The sequence below is a fragment of the Ammospiza nelsoni genome, chromosome 1 (genome assembly GCF_027579445.1).
Source record: "Ammospiza nelsoni isolate bAmmNel1 chromosome 1, bAmmNel1.pri, whole genome shotgun sequence".
Lineage (NCBI taxonomy): Eukaryota > Metazoa > Chordata > Aves > Passeriformes > Passerellidae > Ammospiza > Ammospiza nelsoni.
In genome coordinates, this window is record NC_080633.1 from 47,996,963 (window position 1) to 48,018,689 (window position 21,727).

General features: G+C 42.1%; 1 protein-coding gene across 2 annotated transcripts in view; it reads right to left on the reverse strand.

Moving 5' to 3' along the window:
• The window catches only part of AOAH (acyloxyacyl hydrolase), an 82,326-nt gene that overhangs the window by 12,209 nt on the left and 48,390 nt on the right, over positions 1-21,727 (reverse strand). For both annotated transcript variants that reach the window (XM_059473383.1, XM_059473377.1), the window contains exons 13-18: positions 17,075-17,166; positions 14,992-15,074; positions 9,566-9,602; positions 8,450-8,524; positions 2,405-2,577; positions 7-65 (exon numbers count right to left, since the gene is read on the reverse strand). In XM_059473383.1, the coding sequence (XP_059329366.1) occupies positions 7-65; positions 2,405-2,577; positions 8,450-8,524; positions 9,566-9,602; positions 14,992-15,074; positions 17,075-17,166 (519 nt within the window). The remainder of the gene's footprint in view (positions 1-6; positions 66-2,404; positions 2,578-8,449; positions 8,525-9,565; positions 9,603-14,991; positions 15,075-17,074; positions 17,167-21,727) is intronic.

Below are 21,727 nucleotides of genomic sequence, written 5' to 3' on the forward strand. Positions count from 1 at the left end.
CCTTACCTGGAGGCAGTCGAGGAAAGAGTAGACTTGACTGTAGGTGACATCCTTGTTCAGTTGTCCTGCAAAGCACAGAGAGCCAAACATCGTGTGCCTGACTGCCAAATGTGACTTCATTCTGCACACCTGTGCATTCCTGTGCATTACACCCCTGACCCCCAGGGGACCCTCCCACCCCCAGAGCTGGGGTGCAATAGAGGTGGCAGCATCAAGGCATCCTTCCTGCTAAGGTGCCCGTGTCCCTGCAGCATGCAGAGCCCCACACCTGCTTTTGCTGCATCCCTCTGCTGCTTTTCATGGGTGACTTGTCTCACGTGTGGGGTTAGTCATCACAGCCCGTGCCAGCCTCCAAAGTGCATGGCTGATATTTTCCCATTAACCTGTCTCTCAGCCACCAAAGAAATGCAGGGTTTGCAAAGCTGAAGGTTGCCTGTATACACTCTGAGTTTTGCATTTACTTTGCAGAGGTTAGCCTTAAAAGGGAGAAACAATTTTGCTGTCATGGAGGGAAGTGTATGTGCTTGTGTGGGTGAGGAAATTTGAGCACCAAGTCAAACACCCAGCTAACATTCCATAAAATTCACTGTGCTATACAATAGCCTTACTTGCTGATAAAATGATCCATTTTCTCAATCTTTTTGCTTCTTTGGTAACTACAACTACGATGAGAATTAAATGGACACATTTTTTTGTATTAGTTGCATTATTGTTTGTAGTACACTGGTCATCTCATCAGGCTTTGATACTTCTGCAGTACTGAAATAGGAATTTCTTATTGTTGTTTTTAGGAACTGCCAAGTATAACCTCCCCCAAGTGAAGTGGGCTTCTCAGGTTGCTTTGCAGTGGCTCCCTGATACAGATGTGTTTCCTGCCTTTCCACAGCTGCCCATCACCCAGCAGCAGTTGCAGCTGCCCAGAAAGCAACAGGTGGGGAGTTCAAAGATCTAGGAGCACTTCTGGCTATTTGGATGTTCCAGATTCCTGTAGCTTGAAGCATCAGGCCCTGGGATGGGCTGTTGTGGGGACCAGGGATTTGGCAGAAAGACAGACTGATGTCTGGTCATGGCTGAGTGGCAGCCAAATGGGGAAAACTGCTCACAGCCTGTTGGAGGATGTGCCAGAAGGGATCCCTTGCTGCAAAACGTGTTGCTTAGGATTAATTGGGTCCCTCCAAGGCAAATCAGCCCCTCTGAAAATTTTCCAACTGATCCTATAGTTAATCACTCCTGATTTGGCTACGTGTTGTCTGTGATAATTAGATACCTAGTCAGAGGAACTGTCGCTGTGATAAACATGCGCTCAAGGGAAGAAATGGTTCTATGTGACTAAAAATTAATTATGACAGGCTTCCCCTGCCTTGAAAGGGGTAAGATTTTTCTCTTTTTTTCCTCAGTTTTTTAAAATTGGTACTAGTATAGTGGTTAGGAGAGAAAAATATAGAAATAGAAATGGGAAAGATGTGAACCCATTGGTAATTACTAGGGAACCTTGGGGAAACCACAACACAGCTGCAAGCTGTGCTACCCAGTGGTTGCCAAAATCATCTGAAGTTGTAATCTACCATTTTAATGATGTGATTTAGCTTCTCTCTCTTTTTGCTGGTGAGAACTATTATGACAACAACTTCCTGCCTGTCAGATTCAAAAAAGATTCTTTTACTCCAATACAAGTGAGTACATGCTTTTGGTCTAGAAAGCCAAGGAGTGAGTGCTCTGTTAATTGTCAGAGGTACTGTGCCATTCACACTCTGAGATTACAGGATCCCAAAGGTAGCCCCCAAATATCTGAAAAAAAATGCCCCAAAGCACTTTACACTCTGAGGGAATGTCCCAAAACATGCCTGCACACAGTATGAGGTTTCAATCATCACATATAGCTAGTGTAGGAGGTAGTGCTAGGCACCCAGTGCTGGCAGAAAATTTATTTCTCTAATATAAAAAAAAGTCTTTTGGAACCCTCTGACTTAATCTTTTGCCTTGGTCCACATCCAGTTTTAATACAACATCCACCAGTCAGTGAGTGTAAACCAAATGCCCATCTCCACCTGTAACAACAATCAGGAAGAAATGCAGGCAGGCTGGCCACAATTTTGGGCCAAGACTGCGGTAGAACAGCTTGTTTACACCACCAAAACAATGTGTTGAGCCTGGCTTGGAGCTGGGTGGGTATGGCTTGTGAGGAAAACCGTCAGAACAGGGGTCTATCCTGTCCTACACTGGGAATGGTGAGAGCTGTCATTCCTACTTCTGCAGCACAGCCAATATCTGCCTCATATTTCTCAGATCTCCTCCACTCTGTCAGGTTTGCTTGAAGTCATCAATGGATTCATAGATTTTTCAGGGAGAGAGCCAACATGAATGGGGAGGTGACCAGGAGGAACCCACAGCACCCCAGATTTACCCAGAGGATGGTATCTGTCGTGCAGGTTATCCCAGAGGAAGCGACCATCCACCAGGCCTGTTAGAATCACGTGGCTGCCGTTTGGAAGACGGGAGTCCAGGTACCGCAGAGCTTGCACCACGTTGGAGAGCATTTCTTTGGGTGTGGTCATGTGGGCCAGTGTGTCACGTTCCCTGAAGGAGAGAGAGGATGCCAACAGGACATTGTGTCAGGAATACTGTGTCTCCAAAAGGGCACCTGAAACAGAGTCAATTCCTCTGTCTGCTGCTTTTCCACATTAAGTCAGCTGAATAAAACATTAGGAAAATGCTGTGATGTCTCTCACTTGTCATTGCCAAAATCAGATGTGATATAAAAACCTCCCTCCCTCAGCATACCCCATCTTTCTGCTAAAAACAGACAAATCAATCCCTTTTTCATAGAGTGGACTCCAGTTGTGGGTTAACCTCAGTGGGCAGCTAAGCATCAGAGAGTAATCACAGAGAGAGTAAAAGCAAGAAAGCTTGGGTGTCAAGGTAAAAAATCACACCAAAGCAGTTATTTTTCAATAAGTGAGGAAGAAGCAGAAGAAGACAGAAAGCAAGCAAAGAAGTAATGCAAAACCAATCCCTCATCACAGCTGGGTGAATGTAGGACTTCTTTCCCCATGGGTTCCTGTACATACCTTACCTTCAACATGCTCTTTGATTATGCAAGGTAGGAATATCTAAGGTAGCTTTGTCTCTCACATGTCATACACCTCTTACTACAGCTCTCCAGGAGAGCAGGAGAAGGGCCTGGAAAATGTGTGAGCCTGGAGAAAGGTGATATCTAAGATTAAAATAGTCCATTGGGGTACAGGAGCTGTGTCAGTGTTCCACATGGACTGAATGCCCACATTTTGTGACTCATTGTCAGGCGTGAACCTCTTCAATGCAGATTCCTCACCTCAGGCTTATCCTTTCCCTCTTTTATTTAGCTGTAAATGCTGCAGGAGTGTGAGGGGAAATTAAATCCTAAAGTTGAAATACATTTCAATTTATATAAGAAAAACAAACAAGCAGAACCACCCCAGGCTGCCTGGAGAACACTGCTCTAGTTATGTTATTATAGCAACCACTTTATTACAGAAAAAGCGATCACGCACTCTCCCACCCGAGAGCTATTGCTGTACTCTCGTGGTGCACGTGTCCATAGCAGGGGCTGGCAGCAAGGGGGGACACAGCCCTGTGAAGGCTGTCCCATCCCATCAAGAGAGGATCTGTCGGAACCCAGGACATTCCTCTGGCTGCTCTGGAGGACTCGAGACCCTGACAGGGGGCCCAGAGACCTTGGCACGGAGTCAAAGACACCTGTGCCTTTGATTTTAACCCATGGAGATAATTACCAACTTTGTGTGATGATTTACAAGCCACAAGTGTTTGAGTAGAATGATAGTGAATTTATCACAGAGTGAAAAAGTAGAATTTTGGGGATTTAGAATGGGAGTTCAAGAGGCAAGATGGAGGAATCTGGGTGTGTCCTGTCTTTCTTCTTCTTGTTGTCCTCCATCTTCTGCTGTGATGGTGGCACTTTTGGATTGGTTTAGAGTAGAGACACACTGTCTAACATAGGTGATAGGTATTGGAAAATTATTGTAAATAAAATACACGTAGTTTTTAGTATAAAAACTAACACTGCCCCGAGGACAGTCAGTGTGCCATGAACTGACCTGACAGACAGACCTCAGCGGGTCAGAAAAATAATTTATTACATAAGAGAAAATAAACAACCTTGAGAGTCAGAGCTGAGGAATCTCAACTTCTTCTTCGGTCATGGGACTGGGAAAAAAGAGTCTTTAATACCTCAGGAGCCATTTCAGCAACACAAAACTGAGAAGGATCCATCCACCTTGGGAAGGTTTTCATTCTGTCTTGGTGGTGTGGCCCAGCTGAACAAGGTGTTCAGAAAGTGAGGTCAAGAAAGACAGGGGATGTCCTTCCAAGCAAGAAGGTTGCACTAATGACCACCCTCATTGTTTTGGTGGTTCCCACATTTTGTCCTCTTACTTGTGCTCTTTGCTTGTAGAAAAGCAATCAGCAGCCAGAAGGCTCCATCCAGGTCCTTTCCTTAGGATAGTCCTTTCATCTCTTTCTTGTCTTCCCATGGGTAAGAGAAGGGCAAACTTGATGCTTGCAGTGCCGAGCAAGCTGAATTGGGTCAGATTCCTTGTCAGTGAACACCACAGAAGCAGAAGATTTCCAAAGCACTGTTGCTCTGTCTTGAGGCGTTCAAAATGTTTAGATTCAGAGGGGGGAAATGGATGCTGAATCCTGTTGGAAGAATGATGTTCCCTTAGAAGGATTTGGGATTCTTCAGTGAGCTGCATTTTGCACACAAAATAATAATTGGGTGAGTTTCCTGGGCCCAGAAATTTATCTTAATGCAGTATGTGCTGCTGAAGTGTTTGAGACTTTCTAGCAGGGAGAACTGAAAAACAGCATTAGGATTCAGGTTTATCCTTGTGACAGCCACCAAATCAAGCTACTTTTGAGATAAGACTGTGGATTTGCTCTGAAATTACTTCATTTCGCCTACAGGTGTTGCAGCACTTGATTTCAAAATACTGATCTGGTGTAAGGCCTCTACCACAAGTAAACATGTCAGCACAAGCCAAAATTAATATGACATTCATAATTCCACTTTCCCTTGTCATGCAGTGTTGAAGTCATGCAGATATGTCTTCACATTTCTTTTCTGTGCCATGCTATGAAATGAAATCCGAATGAGAAGAAAGCAACCTTGTAGGAATGTTCAATTTTGGCTCTGCCATAAGGACTCCGAGGTGCCTGGGTGAGCCCCAGGGCCTGTTGTGGTACCCTCACCTCATTCCCCTGGGCTTGCTGCACAGGGCTGGTATGCCCAGGGCATGAGGGCTACAGGTGCTGCCTGCTCAGACGCTGTTTTTGGGGCAGGAGGGTGCAGCAGCTCTTTGGTGCTGATAGCTGTACCATGAAGGGGCACAATGCTCTTGCTGGCACTGGTGTCACTTTGTACAAGCTCCTTTCACAGCGGGTTGCTGCTCACCCTGCTTTGCTGCTGCCACCTTGCTGTTGCAGATGCCATAAGAGCAGATGTGTGAAGGAGAGGCTGGAGAAATGGTGCCATACCCAAAATGCAACCAATATTTGCATTAACTGTGCAGCATTTGAGACTTCTGGTGCTCATTATTTTCTTGTCTGATTTTTTTTTTTTCTGCTAGGTCTCTGTATCCCCTATTCACACCTCAGTGGGCTGAGAGATACCATTGCCATCTGTCTTTATTTTTCTCACCCCCCTGTTTGGACACCACGGTGTGGAGACTACAGGGAATGTGTAACACAGGCTGCCAATTTCATTATCCTTTACAAACATCCCCATTACTCATTGCCCCGCTCTTCGCATGGGATGAAATACCTGCATTTTAACAGCGCTTTGGGAAGAGCTGTGTCTCCAGTATGCTCAGCACACAGCCCTCTTTTGAAGCCAAAATACAGGATAAGGCCAGGAAGGCTGTATTACTGCAGTTTAGAGCTGTCCTTGAAGAGATTTTTATTTGCCAAGCCCTGGGTTTAAAGTCAAGCCCATCAGATGCTCGGCATCCTCTGTAACCTCTGTAGGTACATCAGAGCCAGGGCAACTACACAGTAACAGGACACTGAAACAAATCTCACTCTGCTGTCCATCCCCCGCAATGGAAACAGCAGGATGCTACAGAAGCCGTGGCATCTTTCCTTGCAGGAGTCACAGGGATCACCACAGCCTGATAACCTCTTTTGATGCTGTGAATGTTTTGGAAGAAAACAGACAGAAAACAGCAGTGAGAATTTGAGCAGACAAAAGTGTCTCTGCCAGATAGTGAATGCTGGGATAAAAAAACATCAGAGTTTCAAGCAAGCATTAAATACTGCTCTGGAAGGTTTTGGAATATACAAATGGGTGAGGCAAGGTCAAAACGGTTTAAATTTCTGGAAAATTTCTTTTTACTTCAGATGAGTAGAAAGCAGTATTAGAGACAGGGTAAGCAAAAGGAATAGCCTGCAGAATGAGGAATAAAAAAAGGGAAAAGAGGTGCTTTTAGCAAAGGCAGTGACACAGCAGAATTGAAATATGTGCACAACACAGCCTGGGCCAAGCCTGTGAGAAGACACCTTGAAAGTCTCCATGGCAGGAGCCATGGACTTTAGCAAAGGTGGAATTTTTCTTTTTTGTGTTGGAGGGAGTAGGGGCTTTATCATCCTGGCAATGGATGCAATGATCTCTCCATAAACTTCCCAGTAAACTGATGCCCAGGACAGTCTTGTCAGCAAGTACCAGGGAGCCTGTGGCTGCTTTTCCCTCTCAGAGCATGGTAGCACTGCTTGTGAGGATTTGTGCATCTTTTCCCTGACAGGAGCAGGGTGCTGAGGGCAGGTTTGGCAATTCTGGGCAGGGGTGCAGAGAGCATGAGCACCAGAGGGGGAAGGTTTCATGGGAGGTGACTTCTGTGTGCTGCCTGCATGGGGCCGGGTGAGGGTCATGCCAGGAAAGGACATAAATGTGCCCCTGTGGTCCCACTTCTGCCACAGCTGAGGGCTCCCAGGTTCTGCAGGGCTGAGGAAAGCCCTGCGTGGCTTTGGACATCCTCATCTGGAACACAACTGTCACGGACATTCTTTCATAAAAATCCTTTCTTTTAGGATTTTTCCCCTTCTGGGAATCTGAGGCCCCAGAAGAAAAATGTAAACAATTATTATCTGCTGCTGTGGAATGTAACAGGTGCATCTGTGATTGGTCTTCTGTGAGTGTTTGGATTTGCTGACCACTCACGGGAGAGTTTGTCCTTGCTTTCTGCCTGGACACAGAACTTTGTGATTCTATTCCTATTCTATTCTTAGCTTAGCAGCTTCTGAACTTTTCTCTCTATTCCTATTAGTATAGTTATAATGTATTATATATCATAAATTAATAAATCCAGCCTTCTGATCATGAAGCAAGATTCTCGTCAATCACCCTGAGGACCCTCACAAGTCATGTAACACACAACACCTGGCAAACAAACCTTCAACCATGAACTGCCTGCTAAGCAGATTTAGGACACCAAACCTTGGCCATTTTCATGGCCGCATCTGACAGCCTGCATGTAGCTCCCACTTTGTTATACAATCTGCAGGTGAGAACTTTCAAAACCTTTGGCAGGAAACTTAGCTGAGTGTGCAGCGTTTGTTAAAGGGAGTGTTTTGAAAGTCTCTGTGTAAGAAAGATTGATTTCTCCTATGCACAACAAAAGCTGAAGATTGACCATGGTGAAAATAATGTTGCACTAGCAACAGCACCAGACCTCCTGCAAAACCAAAACTGCAGCATGGATGTGCTGTGCCCTGGCCTGGTTGCAAGGTGTTTTCTGCCTTCTCACTACCAGGAGGAAGGGAAGCAGCCAGCTTGTGACCTCTTGGTGTCCCTGTGAGCACTGCTAATGGGTAATACCAGAACTATTAGTTTTGAAAGCTTCAGTTCATGCTCCTGCAGAGTTTATGATGTGAATAAAGCCAGAAAGACAAAACACCTCATCAGGAGAGCACAGCAAAGAGTGCAGGAAGCAGAGGCAGGGTGAAAATGGACCTCGATAGGGGACTGTGTTGTCATTCTTCAGAAATGATGAACCAGTCATGCTTTCCCTCCTGCGAGGAGGTGGCACAATGGGTAAGATGGATATACTTGCTTTTAAACACTTCCCCCCCCCCCCCCCACGTTGTTATTATTCATTTCCTCTGCTAAGTTAGAAATAATTACCTCAGACATACCATTAGTCATTTTATGACTGGCTTATAAAAGAAAGAAAGAAATGCAAGCTCCAAATCAGGACTGGTAGGTGCCTGTAACAAATACAGGTAAGGAAACAACAAGTATTTTCAGCAGAAAATTAAGAAAGAAGGACCAATAACAAAGGAACATGCCATCATAATGGACAAGCACAAATCAGTGAGACACAAATGTCCAGGCAGTCAGCAGTACTCTAAGGAAGTCAAATTTATGCTACTATAAGTGTTCATTTGGTTTACACCTTACCCATTGCAGACATCATTCCCAATTGTAGCGTAGATAACTATGGCTGGATTGTCCAACAGCTGGTTTCTGGCCAAACTAAAAGATAAATATGGAGCTATATTATTGGGGAAATACACTCTTGAGTGTCTGAATCACACACCATGCTTGTGTGAGATCATGTTTAGAAGTATCCCACTTGTATATGGCCAATACCCAAATGACTGTGCTCCTATGTTTGTGAGAGGCTTTTTTGTTTTGTTTCGGGGTTTTTTGTGTGGTTGTTTTTTTTTCACTCTAATTTTTTATTTTAGTAAAGTGACTTCAATGCAGTTATATTCACTTCTCCCTTTCAGTGCTCATGGACTTGTCTTTTTCACTGTTTTTCCTGCTGGCTTTCCATTTTCTTTGTGTTATTCAGAAGCCAAATCAAATAGTTTCACTTTGGGGCAAAGGCATGAATCAAGATGGGAATTTTTAAATCAGAGATGGGAGAGGAAGACTAGGTTTGGCTGACAACTAAATCTATGTGTAGAATTGAACTAAAGATCAAATCAGGATGTGGTTTGAATCTCAGTGCTAGAGGGCAAGAATTCATTACTTCTTTGTCAGGATGAGAGAAAAATAAATCCTTTAGGACACAAACTGTATCAGTGTCAAGCAAACTAAATCAAACCCAGCTGATCCACAACCCACCCAAATTCATCTGAAAAGGAGAGTTTCAGCCTCTCACTACTCAGTAGCTACTCAGTTATATCCATATGGAAATAACAGTGGGCCTGCCCATGTCTATCTACATTGCTACACGTATTTAAGGGGAGCCAACACACAGATTTATGGAAAGGCTTAGTCTCTCCCCTAAAATCACTGGAAATGCTCCACTGGCTTAACAGAGCCAAGTTCAAGACCATGGAGATGATGATATCCACTCTTAAACCCAGTTTTCTTCTGTTTATTAATGTTTATACTAGAGAAGAAAGCCAGCACTTCAGAGCACACTGGTCAAGGGAAGCTGTGCTTCTTAGAACATTCATGGATAAAATAATCCTCACAGTGCTTTGCTTGTTTCTGTCAAAGAGGTAGAACTCCATCGGTGCTCCTGTACCTCAGGTTAGCTCTTGAATCCCATTAAGCACTCACCTTTTTATTAAAGAGAGGAGGTTTCCTGAAGAACCACCTGATCACACATAGAGGGAACAAGAGAAATAGTACAACATTGTTATAGTGACAAAAAACCCTTGAATGCAAAACCAAACTACATTGCATATTTCCAAGAATGTAGAAGCCCTAAAAGTAAAAATGGAGCAACAATTCCTCTCTTTTTAGGTGTTGGCACCAAGAAGTAAAGCTATATCCAGGGACCTGCTGCTTTCTTATCTGAATTGCACACTTCAGCCTGTAGAAAATCAAATACTTTTAAGTGCAGGGTTATTTGGATCTGGCTTTTAATCCAGATCTGGCAGCTTCTTCCCATCTGTTGAACATAGTAGTCTCCTGTAAACCAGCCAACCTGACTTGTCAACAGTCAATCTATTTTAACTTTCCCTATAAATTGCAAAGGGAACTGTTCTCACTCTTCTGAGAGAGTAAGTGTCTCACAGCTATACCACATTGGGACAGATTCAGGTCCTAAACATAGGCACCAAGTGCCATTTTTGACATCCCAGAGTTTCCAAGACACCTGCAGCAGGGCTGGCAGATATATCACAAGATGCATGAGAGATTGTGCACTTCTGGAGAGGCAGCTGGAGGTGGGAAAGATACCATAAAGTACCTCAAAGAGCTGTAGACACCAGTGTTTGGGTTCCTGCACTGCTCTCCCCACAAGTGTCAGACTTTTTCTAAGTAGTATTAGGCCAGCTGCACTCCTCCCAAGACGAGTTCAAATTTAGCAATTCATCCAAAGGGTTGTATGAAAATCTTTCCTCCTTGAGGAAAGGAGCTGACTACACCTAAACACCTGTGAGCATCTGTAATATTTAATTTATGCTTTGAATGAGAAAAGCATTCCCATTTAGTAAAGCTTTTGTGCGTTAAACTTATTAGCAGGTCTTTAAAGGCTATGCATATTCATCCCAACCATCTCCAGCACACAAATCAAACTCCATCACCTACAGTACAAGAGGGATAGCAAACAAGGAGCCAAAACAGACTTTAGGCTTTAGTCAAGATGAGACTAGATCTGTGATTGCAGGAAGTTCACCTCATAGCAAGGTACAGAAACATAAACTTCAGAGAAGCAGATCCTGCAGGTCGTACTTGCTCTTATTTTTCAGTATTTTCACTCTCTCCTCTTTTTTCGTTCCTTCTCCTCTTTTATTATCCTCCTCCTATTCCCAGCTCAATGCTTCCCTGATCTCTCTCTTCTCTTTTTTGCTTTGTGCTTCTGAAGCTTGCTTTGAGGAGTAAATCCTGCCCTCCCTGCAGCTCTTGAGGGGAAACTTGTGGACAGAACATCATTAAATCCCTGCTGGATTGGCATGGGGGAAGAGATCTGAGATATAAACCCCTAAGGTAGCAATAGTACACTTTGCATTTTAATAGTGGTGCCTTTGTTATTGTCACTCACAGTGATGCCAACTGCATATATCAAGGAATCCTTTATGTTTTAAATAATCCAGTTCTTCCAAGCTGAAAATGAATGTATCTATCTGCTGCTTCTCTCCTGGGGGTTGCTGATCCATTCAAAGATCCAGCCCTTCTATTGAGAAGCTCTTTTCAGCAGGGCAAGAGCCCCACAAAAAACTCAGAAACCATGGCTTGGAACATAACTACCAAAAGTTGGGGTTTTTTCCTGTTTAACAGCCCTTCTTTCAGTTAGAGTTGAACACCCTCTGTTTAAGCCATTCTGTCACAAGGCTCCCTGGACTGTGGCTGTGGTTTCAGCTCACTGGGACCTCTAGAAATTCAAATGTATTTACAAAAAAGCAATAAGCTGCTCTTGGGTATGTATTACCTCCACAAGCATAGGTAGTTATAAGCAGCTCAGTGGAAAGCATTAGCACAGTTACAAATCAAAACATCAAGAACATGAATGGGTATTTTAGAAAGGAGTTTTTATGGGTAAATTGAGTCTTCAGGGAAGCTTTTGTGATACAGGATGAAATCTGTGATGAAAACATTTGAGAGAGATAAGGAGACGAAGCAGAACAGTTACCCTTACACTGTTCAATGGCCTGGAATCTACTCCTGGATCTTTCCTGCCTCTCTCTGTTGCTTTCCAAGTAATCTCAGACTGGTGAGGTTTGTTTTTTTTAGTTTTGGTTGTGAAATCAAGGTTGTGTTTGCTTCCAGTTGTGAGGGAAGGGTCCATCACCTCCAGAGGATAATGGGATTTTTTAAGAAAGGGAAGGCAGAAATCCTGTTAGCACAGAGGCTGGGGAAGCCTTTCTCCATGGTGAAGATGCATGCCCTGAGAGGAGCAGCGAGGGAACGTCCCTTTGTGCTGAGTCTGACACAGTGCTGGAGTTTTTGGAGGGGAGCTGAACAGGAACATTGTTCTTGGCGCCTGGCTTGGCTTGCCATCCCTGAGCTTTAGCTCTTGGCTGCATATCTCCCCCACCAGATCAGCATCCTTTCCTTGCACACATGTGGGGCTGTGAAGCATCATTTTCAGAGGAAGGTTTAGGTGTCCCAGGCGGGGTTAGGTCAAGCTGTTCAGCTGTTTGCTTTATTGACACTGAGGGTTGCTTTTTAAATCCTCCCATTCTGGGAAACTATTACACCAAATGAGGCAATAAAAGTGAACCTTTACACTGTAGTGTCAATGTGATGATTTAGAGAAGATATCCTGAGATTCTTCTCTTACTGGTAATTTTTCCCTTTTTAAATTCACTTCTTAATTTTCTGCAGAGTCTTTTGCCGTGACACAGGCTCACCTCTTTTTATATCCTGCAGATGTCTGTAGTGTAAGTGGAAAGGGGATATGTGGAGAGAAAAACGAATGATGAACACAGTGAGAGATTATAAAAAAATCTACAAGGGAATTGGGGAAAGGAAGCACATGAAATACTACTCCCATTAATGTAAAAAGACCAGAACAAAATAATTAGGGTATCAGGCTGAGGTGAATTGGATATAAATGAGAAGAAACCATTGGCTTTGTCATCCTTGACCATCTAGTTTGGCCCTTTTAAAAATTCTGTCTCACCAGAAAGGCCACCTGGAGGACTGCAATGATGGGAGCCACTAACTCCACCCAGCAACTTACAGGCAAGAAGGTCAGAAGCGCCTGACTGATGGCACCAAAGATGTTGTAAAACACTGTCACAGCAGACTCCAAGCCTCAGGAGCACCATGTGTGCCACAGGAAGGAGCAAGGCATATGAGAGGCATTGCCAGTGTCATTGGTGCTGCCAGAATGCAATTTTTAAGGTGAAAATCCCCACCTGAGCCTGGAAGTGATCCCTGCATCATGCTACCTGTCTGTGCAGCCTCTTCTGCCTGGTAAGATCACAGACTCACAGAATCACAGAGTTTTTAAGGTTGAAAGCAACTTCTGGAGATCATCTGGTCCAACCCCCCTGCAAGGCAGGGTCACGTGGAGCAGGTGACACAGGCACACATCCAGGTGGGGTTGGAGTGTCTCCAGAGAGGGAGACTCCATGAACTCCCTGAGCAGCTACTCAGTGCTCTGCCACCCTCAGTGTCAAGAAGTTCCTCCTCGTCTTGAGGTGAAACTTCTTGAATTTTATCTTATAGCCATTGCTCCTCATCCTGTTGCTGAGCACCACCAAAAGACTCCAGCACTGTCCTCTTGGCACCTGCCTTAGAGATATTTATATGTATCTGTTTGTTGGAGGTGGAGGGCTGGGGCAGATCCTTTCTGATCCAAATTTTTTTCAGGAAATTCCAACCATTTAATAAGTTTCTAAGTAGTTCTAGAGACAGCAGGGCTCCTCATTTGTAGCCAGCATGAATCATCTGCTGGAAAGGAAGAACATCCCATATAGCCAAATTGTCTACCCGAGGAAAATAAATTTTCCCAAGCTTCTGCAGCCAGTTTTCTGAAGCATGAAAATTAATTAAATACAATAGAAACAAAAAGGCATAATCACAGCATAATCAAGTGTCTTTTAAGCCTGCTGTTAGGGACATCAGCTAATCCAAGACACAAAAGCTAACATCATAAAACTCAATTTATAAGACTACTGTCACTCCTTCATACAACCCCTCTGACAACTCAGGATTTCTTGTTTGCCTTCATTCCTCTGGTTTAAGATTTTCACTCCTGATAGCTTTTTTTGAAAAAAAAAAAAATCCCCCCAAACAGAGGTAAGTTTAATGAAAACCCATGTTCTTGTACCAGAACTATCCTTCAGTTTAAACTATTCTTCCACCTCTATTTATGCCTCAAAGGAAATCAAATTGGAAATACCTTTTAATTAATGCTTTGATCAAATGTCAATGTGTTGTATCATCCCTTCAGAAGTGTCCATTGCCCTAATCCTCCCCAAAACATTTCCCTGTGTCTCCATCAAGGTCAGTCCTCCTTAGAGAAACAGGATCAAAATCTGAGGTCTTATCAGAACTTGTATGAGGAAGGACTGTCTCCCTGTCTCTAGACAAAATGCCATGCCTGATGCATCTTCAACCTTCTTTCCTCCTCTACCCTGCACTCTTGATGGTTTCTCGGAATTTCTCTTTGCACCCCAATGGCCCTGCCCCTCCACCATCTCTGCCTCATGGGGCCACTAGTTTTCAGAGAAGTCTCATCATTACTTCTGTCATGCATATTTTGTACAATTTTGCAGCATGTATTTGCTGCAATTCCTGCCCCTGCTGTTCCCAAGCTCATCTAAATTATTCCTGTGTAAGGATGTGCCCCACTCCAGGATGGTTAATTTAGCATCATTCAAAGAAGTCATGAAGCATGGACCTTGGTCTTTGCTCTAAAGTCACCACTCCAAATGTTAAGCAGCATTAGCCTCAGGAGAGATGCAGAAGGGACACGGCTTCGCTCTCAAATCCACTGCTCTTCCCTGCTTTGCTGCTTCTCTACCCACTTATTTCTTGTAGCAATCTTCCTCTTCTTCACTGCACACTGGGGTACCATGCAAGACACTTTTCTTAATTCTAGGTAGATCAGGTCTGCTGCATATTTATATGCATATTATATATATAGGTAATGCACATATATATGTAATGTGCATATAAATGTAATATATATGTATATATATTACATATATTTGTATATATAGTGTGCATTTTTAAAAAGAAAGATGATGTGCGCCAGCCCCACAAAATAAATTAATCAAAACCCAACAGTGTTAAGTTTTGTTTATGTCTTTGATTACTTATTAAAAATCTGTTCTGAGAGCACATTAGGATGCCAGCCCCACTGGGTTAAATAAGTGCTGAATTAAGTAGGTGCTGTTCTTTATTCTTCCATAAGAAATGCATGCAACTAAGAAGGGGCTTCTCTTTGTTCCTGACAGATGTTCATTAATGCAGCATCAATTATCAGCACTGGTAATTTCAATAATAATAATAATAATAATAATAATAATAATAATAATAATAATAATAATAGTAGTAGTAGTAGAAGTTTAAAGAAGTTAACATACCATTTTGGGAGATGTTCTGCAAGTCTCTGTGATTACAGCGGTTTCTCTTGCGTAAACGTAGATACAGAGAGTCTGTCCACCCTCTGAAATAAATGGAGAAAATGCCAACTGCTAAAGTCATATGATAATGATGAAAACACAGAGATATTAAAAATGAAGTATATTCTTGTCTCTGAAAAACTCAGTACCCCAGTTATGTATATGCTTCTATTTCGCCATCTCTCTCTTTTTGTGGCCATAAATCTTTTTAATCTCGAACAGGGTGGCCTAAAATAAAGCAAAGATACCTGCTCAGAAACTGTAAACTGATGAAGAGTTTCTCTGACATTGTTCCATCCAGAAACAATGCTTTTATCCTGGTCTTTCAGATAAGGCATTTAAAAGCCTTTTTGTTATACATCATTTATCAAAACAATTCTGTTGGTTGTTCACAAATTGACTTTTCAATTGGTTGTTATGGAACAGTAAGTAAAAGAGAAGAAATATTGTCAGGGCAATCATTTCCCAACATCATAAATCTTGGACAGATTAATCTGAAAACAGGTTACACTTGGCTGTTATAAGTTCTCTCCTTTATTTTGCACTGTGGAGAAAAATGAAAAAAAAAAAACCAAAACAAATTAAAAGGATAACAGCCCAGAGGGTGATGAAAAGATCAAGCTCCCAGCCATGAGTACACAGTCATTTCTATCTGGGCAGCAGCTGTTTGTTTATTTGTTGGGGTTTTTTTCTCTTTCAGGAGTGGAAGAGATTAAAAACTGAGCACTGGACCAAGGCTATCACTGACAACTTCAGGGGCAGTTCTAAGCTCTGATCACTTGTGAGCTTCAGATTCTTTGGAGCCCAGACAAGTAGTGTGTACTGAGAGGCTGGTCATTGTAACAGAGTTTTAACCATCAGTTTTGCTATGGCTCTGATAGAGAAGGCTGCACAGACCTCTCCTGTTGGCTTGTCAAGTAGTAAACTGCCTTAAAGCAGATACTGTGTGAATGCAGCTGAGGCTGAGAGCCTGGATTTTGCACTGGGAGAAAAAAAGGAAACAAAAAGTGCAAGGATATGGTGCCACGGATATTTTTCCGGGAAAAAAATGTTATTCTGCCAACTTTTAAATTCTGCTGGTAGAAAGCCTCTTCAGCTTGACCCATGCTTGGTTGGGCGTTCAGCTGTATTCCTGACTTATCCTAGATATAAAAAATAAAAATTATCTGAAACTTAGGTCAGAGCAGACACTGGTCAATGATTGTATCCTACAGCTCTTGCAGGATTCAAAGGCCTTTTAATGCTGGCTAGAGAGATGATTTATAGAAAGTTTGGGTGGGTTTTTTTGGGGTGTTTTTTTTGTTTGTTTGTTTGTTTGTTTGGATTTTTTTTTTTTTAATTTCACAGTTACAACTGCAGGCATTTCAAGGTGTTTTGTGTTTTGGATGTTATTTTCCTTCCCTTCTGGCAGGGAGTTTATTTTTTTTCCATCTATGCCTGCAATCTTCCCCATCCACATGAGCCAAACCAACACAGCAAATTAGGTCACAGACTCTTTCAAATTCTCCTTTTGCTATTTCCCTCTAAATGTGTTAAAAAAAAAAAAAAAAAAAAAAAAAAAAAAACATGTGGGAAGAGAAGAAGAAAGATTTCCTCCCAGTAGGGAACCCTATGAAAAAACCATGGGGATACCCTTTATTCCACTGTTTTCATCAGCAAAAAGGAAACATGAGGAAGAGAGGAAGATTTAAAAAAAAAAAAGAAAAGAGAAAGGTTGGTTTTTGTTACTTTCAGCAATGCTTTCCTTGCCTGGAGTTTGTAAAAGAAAATAGTTTATCTTTTATTTCTTTGGGGTTTTTTTCCGTCTAAATTACAGTTTGACCGATTCCAAAACCTACTCTGAATTTCAGGAAGACTTGCTTATATATTTAAAATATCTTTTAAAGCCCAAGATCCAGGGTTCATCTTGGTTTTAGAAAGAGCAGATGCAGAGCTGAATAGTATTTTTCTCTTTCTTTTCAAGCACTGCTTTGGTTTTTTATCTTGCTCTGTCTCTGAGACCTAGGGACTTGCTATGGCTTGGCCACCCTGTCTGTTGGCTTACCCGATGGTGGAATTGAGAAATCCAGTGATCTCTGAGAACTGGGGCCAGTCAAACTCATCACTGAAAGCCATGGGGAGATTAGCAAATGATTTCTGAAAGAGAAATTTTAAAATCAATCTGGTTTCACCCTCACAGACATAAAATCATGTTAGCAAATTTGAACAGTTCTTAGCCAGAGCATTAGCCAGACAACAGCAATTTTAACTGCCGTAGTAGTGGTAACTATGTATGCATATTCTTAAAATGTTGGCTTTTGTAAGACAGGCATATGAAGAGATGGAGGAAGGAAAAACAGGGAAGATATCTGAATTGCAGCTCTTGGTGCCCTTTTTTCCTGAAAGAGTCCAAAACTCCTCCTTATGTGAGCAGGTACTGCAGGTGCGGACCCCCAAGGCAGCAGCTGATTGCTCCAGCATCCCTCCTGCCCAAAGGTGTGTCAGCCTTGGGCACAGGAAGAGATGACAGTGTGATGTCCCCAGAGAATACGGCAAAGGCATAATGTCAAATTCTCTCAAAGCTTCCCTGCCCTCTACAGCAGGATGAGCTGAGAACAACCAATCCCCTGAAAACCTCTGCCTGGTCCTCACTAAATTTTGGGGATGGCACTAAAGCAACAGGGTCAGAAAGGCCTCTGAGCATGGCAAGGAAAAGGGAGAAAAGCACAGTATCTGGCATAACCTTCCTATGCAAATACATGCATCCTTTACCCTTCTCTGTTTTGCTGATATTGGTCCCTAATGCTTTTTTACAGTGACTGCCCCTGTGAAAGCCTCTCCACAGATGCAAGCCATGTTGCACATTCAAAACACAGTGCCCAGTTCTTTCCCACTTTGTTTTCTGAAAGTCCCAAAATTCATGGAAGGTTAGGAAAATAGCCTTGATAAATTGTGCCACCTCAGAAGGACAGAACATGGAGTAAATTTCCAGCTTCTCCTGGTCTGGGGTATGCTTGCAAAGACAAATGTATAAATCCAGTGTGCTCATAAAGAGGAAAACTGCTGATGAAAAAGGTAATAACCAAAAGAAGGTCAAAACATAAAATCAGAGAACCTACAGGCTGGTTTAATCCATATAATTTATTAGCTTCATTTTCTCTTCAAGCAATTGTGGGGTTTCCTTAAGACTTCACTGCTATAAACAACAAGCAGGTGGGTAATTCTTTATCCAGGAGGGTCAGAGTAACTGAAGAGCTAGAAAACAACTAAATCTTGTGCTCCCCACCAAGTTCTAATTCCAAGAAAATGATTGTTCAGGTGAATGGGAGCTATACTTGAGGCTATGGCTTGAGTATGTGTCTAAGCATTTTGACTGTAAGAGGATGGAGAGAGATGCAGGGAAAAGGGAGGAAAGGCAAGTAAAGGAGGGGTTGTGGGGGACAGGAAATCCTGAAGCCATGCTCTGAGCAGTCTAATGTACAGCAGATGCCACTTTAAAGCATGTAACAGCACATTTGACCCACCTACAGCACATCTGCATTAGCTACCAAGGTGAAAAGGGGCCTGTCTTAATTATCCTTCAGTTTGTTCTCTCTTTCTCACACATGTGTCCTTGTGCATATGTGTACATACATATAAAAATAAAAAACATTCATTTTTTTAGGGCTGCAGGGAAACTTCAAATTTGCCTTCTTCAAATCTGTTAGTTTTGTGTGCAAACAAAAAGTACTTAATCCAAGGGCACAGCTATGAGCAGAAGTGGAGGGATACAGCATAGCTTGGCCTTCTGCAATATTTTCCTCCTCACAGGTTAGCATTAGAGGTGAGAGAAACAGTCGCTAGGACAGGAAAAACCCTTCAGATGTGATCTCTTATAAATGACACATATATTAGAGTATAAGAGAGATAAAAATTATTTAATACTTTTTAAACAAATAGTTTTATGAACAATTCTCTCATTATTTACCATTGGCAGTCCAAAACAATATATTCATTGGACAAGTCCCAGTAATTTCTAACTGTTTGGTTTTTTTTCCCCTGCAAACTTGGCTTAAATATGAATTTGCCAGAGCCTAATTGAGTTGCAAATTGATTTGAAGAGGAACGTTTGAGCCCAAAATTACAGTTGCATTTGAAAACTGGATAAGCATTTAGCATTGACACTATTCCAGCAAAGCACTTAAGGGCCAGACTTTTGAAGATATTTCAGATCCAAAGGGTGAAGATGAGTAGTTAATGGAAAATTCAGAAGAATGCTGAACCTTAAACTCTGCATTGATGTAGTTTGGAAAGTACAGCCTAACAGACTGTGTTGCTTAGTCTCAGATGCAAATGTGTCCCACTCTAGAGGTGCAACTGTGTTGACTTTTGCATAAAACTCTCTTGAGCACAGCCTTGTTTAAATACCATTCTCTAGACTATTCTGGCTGAGAAACCAGCTTCAGCCCACGTGCCAGATTTTAGCAGAGAATCAGTAGAAAATTCTTCCAGCCTAGCTTCAAATGCCATATTTCAGCTTCAAATGCTTCAGATGGGTCTCATTCCAGTGAACATCCTCCTCTCCTAGGTGTGTCCTGCCTTGGAGCATGGGGCCGCCAGAGCCATGGCTGATGCTGAATGCACACATGCCAAGCTGTGCTTAAATGGAAGAAAGTTCAGGGTTGCTGTGGCAAGAGATTTTCAGAATCAGAATACAAAAGGGCACTGGAAACCTCACTCTCATACAAGCCTTTCCATCCTGAAAATCTTAAAATCATTGAGGTATACCTTAATTTGAAGGAAAATTGGATGTTTCTTTTTATAATGATTTTAATGCTGTTCAAATACTGGTGAGAGTATTAAGTATCACAGACAACTTTATTATTCTAAGAATACAAATAAGAAAACCTTAAGCTTTTGAGAAAAGCACAGCCTATCTTTTTAAAAAGCAAAAATTGCATTTCTGCTCTGTAAAGCTTCAAGGGACAGAGGTTTGAAATTAGCAAAACTATTACCTATTTCCCACAAAATGAAATGTCTTAGTCATGACAATACAAGCTTGGAGAAACCTGCCTGCATTTCTCTGGATCTAGGGGAATGCTAGATAATGTTTTTAAAAAGATTTGCACACATCAAACTCCTGGGTTTTTTTGTAGTGGTATGAAAAAAAGAAGTCAGTGGGATAAGTGTTTGGAACATCGTGAATCCACATTTAAAGAAATTATGAATTCTGTTAATAGGAAATAAATAATATTAAACAGTTACCTTAATGATATCTGAGAACCCCTTGAGTTTGTGGGCAACTAGGTATCTACTGGACTATGGATAATGTGGGATTTATTTTTCTCTTTATTCAGCAACAAAATAGAGATCCAACAGTTTTAAATTGCATCTTTCCCGAAAGGGTCTTATTTCCATCACATTTATAAATATAGTGCTTTTACCTCAAAATAAAAATCTCTCTAAATTGAGATATGAAAGTTGCTTCTATTCCAGACACACAACAGAAAAATGCTGTAATTAGTAGCTATTTGGAAGTCAATAGTAAGCAGATGGACAGAGCAGCAGGAGCACAATATCCATCACTAGACATACTAGTGTTTTCAACATGAGTTTTCTGCAAAAAACGTCTACCTCAAAAAAACCCTAGTACTACTTCTGCTTTCCTAAGCCTTATAAAGTGCTTGTCTACTGCATTACACTTCACTTTTAGCATCCAGATTTTCAGGTTAAAGGGTTGAACATTCAGCTCAATTCTTGCTGAAACTCTTCAAAGAAAAATCTGGCAAACCCAAGAAAGCCAAAATAAAGTTGACTTGACCCCTTCTTAGAGATGTGTCATTCTCTTTGTGTAAGACACCTGGGACTTCCCCTATATAGGGAAGAGTGGTGGTTTTTTAGTTGTTTTCTTTCTTTGATTGTTTGTTTCAGCTGAAGAAATAGCATGTCCAAGCTGCAGTTTTCAAAGATGTTTCCAGCTCATAATGGGTGTTTCCCACACCGAGTAATGCCTCCATGTGCTCCTTCTGGGAAGAACCTACTCTGAGAGGGATGCTAACTGTTTATGTGGCTGGCTCCCAGGTAAAGCTTTGGAAATAGCACTGGAAAACAAGAGTGACCCCTCTGATATCTAGCATGCCAGAGGACTTGATGTGGGAAAAGTGAATGACGCAACTTGATGCATCCATTCAAGAAGAGACATATAACAGCAGCATGGCCCCCTGCATAACCCCAGATTACACTGGTGGTAATGACCCTTACAGGGCAAAGCTAAGAGGGGAGTAAATTCCTAATTAGACCAGGAAATCCAAAAACCAGTGTATAGCATCTTCAAGTCAATGGCATGGACATACAAATTCCAAAGCTGTTCAGCCCAAATCTTATCTTGTCACCCCTGTGCCGAATATCCAGCTATCCAGACAACATCCTGAGTGAATTTCTCATTCACACTCTCTTTTCTTTCCATACTTATCATAGGATCTCCTTTGCAAGGTAGACTATGCAAAGCAAAATCAGGGAAAACAACCATTCTGCAGAGCCTTTTAATGAAATACTAGGCATCTCTCCTAAAAAATTATTTCCTCACCTAATTAGCTTTAAAACTGGAATTAACAGATGCCACTGATGTGGTGCTGATTAGCAGATGGGCCCACAGCATTTTTACCAAGTGTAAATTTTACTCTACACCTGTAGATGTAAACACTTGCAAATGTAAACACACAAAAGGATAAATATAAAT